Below are 7,216 nucleotides of genomic sequence, written 5' to 3' on the forward strand. Positions count from 1 at the left end.
TAAAGACATTGAAAAGGACAGGCCCCAGCACTGACCCCTGGGGAACAACACTCGTGACCGGTCGCCAGCTGGATTTAACTCCATTAACCACCACTCTCTGGGCCCGGCCCTCCAGCCAGCTCCTTACCCAGCACAGAGTGTACCTGTCCAAGCCACAGGCTGCCAGTTTCTCCAGGAGAATACTGTGGGAGACAGTGTTGAAGGCTTTGCTGAAGTCTAGGTAGACCACATCAACAGTCCTTCCCTCATCTACCAGACGGGTCACTCGATCATAGAAGGAGATCAGGTTGGTCAAGCAGGACCTGCCCTTCACAAACCCATGGTGGCTGGGCCTGATACCCTGGTTGTCCTGCAAATGCCGCATGATCTCCCTCAGGACAATCTGCTCCATAACCTTCCCTGGCACCGAGGTCAGGCTGACAGGCCTGTAGTTCATAACCTCATAAACCTCTATGGAGCTGTTCTCTAACTTGCACGCTAATGGCCAGGCTGTGCTACTCGCAGTTGTTTGCAAGTGCTTTGCAGACAGTGCTTTTATGGGCAATGCAAAGGATGTGTGCATCCGTTGCTTCAAAAGACTGCAGCGTTCACTGAATCTAGCTGTTGGAGTTCTGACTGAGCACTGTGAGACAAATAATGAGGAGGTTGTGCAGCAGCTCACTGAGTGCTGCTGGACAAATCAGGCCGTGTGCTCTTTGTGAGTCCGTAATTGTGATCATTTATTGAATGCAACCAGACTTAGAGTGCCGAGTTGGGCGGCACTCAGAGCACTGTAGTGCTGTGCACAGCAGCCACTGCCTTCTGCTGCTCCTCCACTCAGTCTTTCAGCTGCAGCTTCTGCATCATCTCCACAAGGCTGTTCACTGTGGAGGACTAGAAAGAAACAAAGGAAGTGTAAAAATAGGACACCGCTTCCCTCGAGACTTTACAATCTCATTCATGTCTGACAGACTGAGGCCCTGAGGACAACAAGAGCGCATGCCTGTGTTCACCAAGGACTCACCTCTGCACATGCAGCAGCAGCTCTGAGAGAAGCCTTCTTCATTTCTGCTCTCCTCTCTTTTTGTTGTCGTCTTCTTCTTGCTATGAAGCAAGAAAAAAGATAAATTCATTTTGTCAACAGCAAAACCGCAGAAACATGGGTACCATAAAAACAGATGGCAGAAAAAAGACAAAGGAAAATCAGCTAGGAAGCCCCTCAGGGAACAACATTTCCACTGGGACAGGCAGAAGACCATCATGTAGTTAATGGGAAAAGATGAGGCTACACATTCTGGCATGTCCTTGCCTTTGGACTTGGTAGCCTTCAACTCTTTTCCCCTCTACAGAGAAGGAAAAAAGCAAAGCAAGCCCTAAGCAAACTCAATTTGCTTGATAAGGGAAGCAGCTCACCAGGGCAGGTAGCACAGCATCTTCTTACCTCTTAGCTTTGAGGTCTGTAACTGCTTACTTGGCGTTCGGGCAGGCCCAGGGTGCGCTGGTGGAGCTGGCACACCGCCTCTGCTCTGATGCACCCTCTGAGCCTTCTCCCCACTGCGCCCCCCCTTTACTTGTTTCTTGGCAGGCAACAGCTCTGCTTTTTGTTCCTCTTTTTCCAAGCCCTTGCGCTTCCTTCCAGCCAGAGTCTTGGAGAAAGAGTAGATGTCGACTGCAGGGGAAGGTCTTCTCCCTGAGCTGGGACCTGCTCTTCCAGGAAGCCCTCCAACCTGGAGACGAGCTCCCCCAGAACAGACTTCTTCCACCGTTTTCACATAGATTTTGCCATTTGGTTCAGCACCTCTCTCTGTTATAATCAAGAAAGGAGAAGCAACAAAATTTAAAGAGAGTCCAACACTACTCTGAGTCTGCAAAATGGGCCACAATACTAGGAAATCTGATCTTGAGTGTTCATGGTCACGGGGCTTAGGATCTTGGGTGAACTGCGTGTTCACATTTCAAATCGGGTCAGGAAAGGTAACTGTAAATGCCAGGATTAAGACCCCAAGCAACACACAATGACAATAGTCCCAGGAAAGGACAGACAGAAAGCCTAACTAGAAAGACAGTGCATCAAACCCAGATGCCTGTTGTGTACCTCTCTTTGGAGCTACGGCACACTCCGTGCTCCTCCCCTGCCTTTCTGCAAGGCTGCACCTCTCTGGAAGGCCACTTGCATCAGTTTCTGACAGAAAGGAAACAAGAAATACTTGAAGAGCATCTCTTTGGAGGAAGATTTGAGTGCAGCCAACCACAAACTTCTGGTCTTCAGGTGTAGTTTCTTAAATTTGCTTTTTTGCTACTGCTACAATGTTGTGCCATTTCTGCAGTCAGCACAAATCTGCAATGTCCTTTCCTCTCTCCTCCATCACATACACCCCTTCATGCAGCCCTATTTAGAGTCAGGTACCCACACCACAGCTTACAAGAAGTCCTCACCTGCAGAGGCTTTCCGTTTTCCCCCTTGCCCAGCACCGTTCCACAGACATGCAGACTCCATCCCTAAAACAACAGATCATGTGTTGAGTTCACAGGCACCAGTAGTAGTATTGTCCAGTAAGCCCATGCCCCCTCAAAGAACAAAAAGACACTGCTTTTACAACAAAAACTGAAACTTATGTTTAAACTGCAATGTGCTTACAAAAAACATTACTAGTCTCATTCCTGCTCAGATGGCAGCAAATGAACCCCAGTCTGCCTGACAGCTTTACATTCTGCAGAGCAAAGGTGTGTCAGTAAACAAAACGCTATCTGCTGCAGAGGTTGATAAACATATTTTTCACCTCTCAGTTATTTCTCTAGTTGCACAGTGACACTTGTTTTGTCATTAGCCATCACAACCACCACCAACCAAAACAAAACCAAAAAAACCCTTGTTTGTCATTACTGCCAAACATACAATGGCCACTGCATAGAAATAAGAGAGAGGACTGCTTTGCCTCTGACTTGCTCTTGGAATTCCCATCGAGAATATCTGCTGGCTGAGCTTAAGAGAAGAGGTTGCATGCAAAAGCAGCCCGATGCCCCCAGCTAACAGTGGAAGTCTGTCCCTCAGGCAGCTCCCACTCACCATCAGTTGCCATTCTGAACCCCACTGTCCAAAACAAATGTCACTTCTACTGCAAATTGCTGTAGTCACCAAAGCTCAGCCTGCTATCCAGGTACTAGTCTTCCTCCTTCATCTTTGTCCATATTTCCCCTCCCAAAAATACAACATCATTTTGACAGACAAAACAGAAACTAATATTTCACTTTTCACTACTCCTTCCAGCACTCCCAAATGGATGGTTACTTGACATCCCCTACAGCACTGCACACGCTCAGAAGTAATATTCAGAATTAATTATTCCATACTTCATGACAGAGGACTTAAGAAACTCACTTTTGCGTGGCGGTAAAGATGGTCCATCCCCATCGCGTCCCTTTGCACGCTGAAAGGCGCAGCTGGCATTCTGACAGCCTGCTGGCTGCTGTTCCCAAATGCAGGGAATCGCACTGCGCTTCTTCTGAAGAGAGAAAGAAAGGAAGGTTCATGGAAACAGGCACCCAAAGTTTGCAAAGAGATGCAGCATTCCCGATCATGGCAGAGATAGGACTCTCAGAATGCTGAGCCACTATTTATCACTAACGGAAGCATTTGGGAGTATATTCACAACATCTGCACAAGCTGTTATTTCTGGGCATATTCAGCTTTCTTCTCATTCAGTTGGAGAAGACAGGTGCTCTCAGACAATCAGTTCAGGGGGTTAAACTAATAAACCTGCAGAATGCCAGGATTATTCCGAGGGAAACAGTGTTCTCAGATGCCACAGTTAAATCCATACAAAATTATCATGCAGAGCCTTACCTCTTGACCACCATTTCTTCCCCACCCTTTACTAGTCTAAGCAGCTAGAACAAACTCCTCAGGAGAAATCCAGGGCAGAAGAGACCTGGCAGACCATAATCAAGCGCAGCATGCGGGAGGGCAGTGCCCGCTCTTTGCTACCACCCTGCCCCAGCAGGTTAAGAAGTCTGACAATGCTGTCCTGTTGCAGCACGCTCAGAATCCAACCGGTTACTGAGGTAACAAATGACCAGTAGGTCTCCCCCTGCTCCACCCCTTCCCCTTAAAAACAAGAAAAAGGAAGAAAACCCAAGCAAAAGAAACCCAGCCATACCTTCCCACATGGAGAGCAGAAGTCAGAATAGCGGTTGTCTCCTTGCTGAGACATGGTGGGGAATGTCTCAGAGGAAGCTCAAGTTCTTGGGGTTCTCTCCACAGGGACTTCCCCACTCTTGGAAAGAGCTGGCTTCCCTCTTTCTTGGACTGCCTTGATTCCCAAAATCTCCTTTTGGAAAGAAACCCTAAAGAAAGAATCAGCAAGTGAAAAATAGTGAGGAAGAAGCATTTTCCCAGCTTTCTTCTGTTACGCAATTTAGATTCTTGAGTAGGGCAATGCCTCAAAATCGACTGGTTACAAGAACTGTTCCCAAAATACATCCAGCTTTTGTACAGCTGCCGTGATTTCTGACAGCAAGTGTTCTTCTCCATCTCCTCAATAGTTATACACTTGAAGTAAATGGCTGGTGTTGCTGTTATGAAGAAAACTCCCTTTGCCTTCTACTCTTGCTGCAGCTGCAATAGCTGCACCGGTACGACACACATGTTCAACAAGCCTCCTGCTCCGGCTTACCCAGGCACAGCAGCAGTCCTTCTCCCTCCCAGCTGACACATCAGCGCACTGGCTGTGCCACACAGCCAGTGCGGCAGCGAGAGCAGGCAGCACCCACCAGCCTCCCCCCACTCTCACTGCCAGCCAGGACGAGGGCTGATGCAGCGTGCCCACCCCAGCCTGGCTTTTCTGCTTGACACCTTCCAGCAACCACCCAGCATCAAACCCAGCTCACCTGTTCAGCCTGGTCAGTCTAAGCTGCGTCCAGGTCATGTACACACCACAGCGGTGCTTCTGACGGGCTCTCACGGGGTGATCTCTTCCAAGGAAGGCCCAGAGCTCGGTCTGTGTGTGCAGCACGCTCTCCAGAGCACCAGCTTTGCTCACCAGCTGTGGGACAAACACTCCCACCCTGGCAATGATTGTGACCTTGGCGAGTGCCCCCATCACTTCTGTGCTTTCATCACAAGCAAAGGAAATGGACGCCTCCCAGATGCAAATTTTAGGAAACCAACACCAGGGTCACCCAGGGGGCTTGTTTGAAGCAAAATAACAGAAATGAAGATGACTCTTGTGCAGCCAGGTTGGGTCACCCTCTCGCTCAGACACTGCACAATCAGACCAAGGAGATGTTGCCTCCAGGCTGCCTCCAGCTTGGAGGCCAGAAAGATTTGAGCTCCCAAGCAATCAGCAAGCATTTGGATGAGCCAGCCCTCTGGTTTTTACAAGGACAGACAAGTCCTTCTTGGGATGCCAGCTTGGCAAAGGCAGAATAATTCTGTTCTTGGGCCGCAGTGCTCCACGGCCAGGTGCTGCTCAAACACTGAGGCTGGATTTCCTCCTGGGCATTGACACGTGCTCCGGCTCTCCTGCAGGTTTCTGCAGGTTTTGTGGCTTCAAGCTGGGGAGCTTCTCATATCCTTCTACATCATCATTCCTGCCTCCTCTGGTACCTAACTGGGAGATGCTTTAGAGTTCATTAGCCTGGACTTCCTTCCTCCCATCAGCAGCTGCTCCTATGCTGACCTTCATTCATACTGCAATACCATCCTCTTGCAGCACAAGCTGACCTGCAAGACAGAGAAAGGAAACATGGGATTAGTGCAAATGCAGAAGCCCAAGGCTGTTCCCAAGTTGCAGCCTTGAGAAGTAAGCTGCAACTACAGCCTTTGTCAGAATTAAAACAGGCACCGTAAATTCAGTGTGACCTCTGAACTGAAGTAATTGCCATGATCAGAAATAGACACTGAAATCACTCACTTAACTGTAGGGGGTTACCTCCAAATTCTTTTGCTTTTGGGAAAATATGGACCTGGAATAGAAGGATACAAGAAGAACGACAGCTACTTCACTGTAGGTGGTTATGCTTGGAAGTAGGACTCTAACAAGAAAAGGTTTTCAACTCCTTGTAAGGCACCAAGAGATGGGATGATTTCCCATGGCTGCATAAAACCTGATCTACTCTGCCACAGGTGGCTGAGTGAAACAAAAGCTGTGCTGCCCATTCAGAAGCACGTGGGGCACAGGCATGGAGCAGTTACACACCAACACGCAGGATGCAAACATTGCTTGGGCACTTTTCCATCAGAAGGGAAATTCCTTCTCCCTGTCACACCAAGTCCCTACCTGCTCCTCAGGACTGTACTGACACAGCACAGAAACAATGCAAACATTCTTTTGTCATCAGGGTGGTTTTCAGTAGATCCAAACAATGAGACATCAGTTCACTGGGCAGGCTCCTGGGTGACACCACCTTTTCCAAGCTATTGCTTCCTAATGGCAAAGAAAGTAATATACCTGAACGAAATTTTACAGAGACTGCATATTTTACTATTCCTCTACATAAAACAGAATGACAAAACAGTAGATATGTACACCTGCATCAACACCCCAGTTGCGAAAGGAATTGAAAGACAGAAATATCAAACAGGAATATGTTATTCTAATACAAGGAGGGAAGCTTTCTATAATATATTCTTTATCATTTAAAATAGGCAGTGGGCACTCCTGAAGGAAAATCCTAGGCCTGTTTTTTTTTTTTATACCTGTTCTGACAGGTATAAAAGAAAGCCACAGCCCCTGCCATGAAGGTCAGCTCTGTGGCCCCCATTACTCAAGGAGCACTTTGCAACTCATTCAAACTGAGCAGTGCAGGAAAGATCGCTGCATTTCTTCTTCTCCGGACTCAGAAATTAATTTCCCTACCTTAAAAAGGGGAAAAAAGCCTGACATCAAGTAGACACAATACGGTTTCATATCACAGGTAGAAGCAGGAGAGCTCTTGTGGCACAAAGCTTGGGGCTGTAGAAATTAAGGTTGCCTCTAAGCTGCTGCTTTAAAACAACATGAGTTATGGGACATGAGACATGAAAGACAAGGTTAAATGCAAAACATCAGCACTTCCTGTAGAGCACATTACACAGCTGTAGGCACCACCTGAGAGGTAGGTAACAGGTCAGGAAGGAAAACCTTACCACGTGAACACAGGGACAAGCTACTCTCTTCTTCTGGGCCTTTGTTCACAGTGAGAATTTCACTCACGAGTGCCATTCAAGGCGCTGCTGTCTCCAGCTGTTGGTCACTTC

The 7,216-nt window shown here is 47.9% G+C and overlaps 1 protein-coding gene across 1 annotated transcript; it reads right to left on the reverse strand.

Annotated features, from left to right (window-relative positions):
• On the reverse strand, nucleotides 710-6,544 carry LOC110396336 (zinc finger CCCH domain-containing protein 11A-like). Its single transcript, XM_021391943.1, has 8 exons — nucleotides 6,258-6,544; nucleotides 4,867-5,701; nucleotides 4,137-4,323; nucleotides 3,359-3,482; nucleotides 2,416-2,478; nucleotides 1,421-1,783; nucleotides 1,004-1,083; nucleotides 710-873 (listed from the first exon to the last, which is right to left on the reverse strand). Exons 3-8 carry the CDS (start codon nucleotides 4,188-4,190, stop codon nucleotides 817-819), a joined length of 741 nt encoding a protein of 246 aa, XP_021247618.1. The 5' UTR covers nucleotides 4,191-4,323; nucleotides 4,867-5,701; nucleotides 6,258-6,544; the 3' UTR covers nucleotides 710-816.

Source organism: Numida meleagris, chromosome 3, assembly GCF_002078875.1.
Source record: "Numida meleagris isolate 19003 breed g44 Domestic line chromosome 3, NumMel1.0, whole genome shotgun sequence".
NCBI lineage: Eukaryota > Metazoa > Chordata > Aves > Galliformes > Numididae > Numida > Numida meleagris.

What these genes read in the sequence shown, in the direction of transcription:
- LOC110396336 (XM_021391943.1), bottom strand. Translation starts at nt 4,190, where the DNA reads ATGTCTCAGCAAGGAGACAACCGCTATTCTGACTTCTGCTCTCCATGT. An exon ending in TCTGCTCTCCATGTGGGAAG is followed by an intron (nt 3,483 to 4,136) that starts GTATGGCTGGGT and finishes TTCTCTCTTCAG; the next exon opens with AAGAAGCGCAGTGCGATTCC. An exon ending in ATCTTTACCGCCACGCAAAA is followed by an intron (nt 2,479 to 3,358) that starts GTGAGTTTCTTA and finishes CTGTTGTTTTAG; the next exon opens with GGATGGAGTCTGCATGTCTG.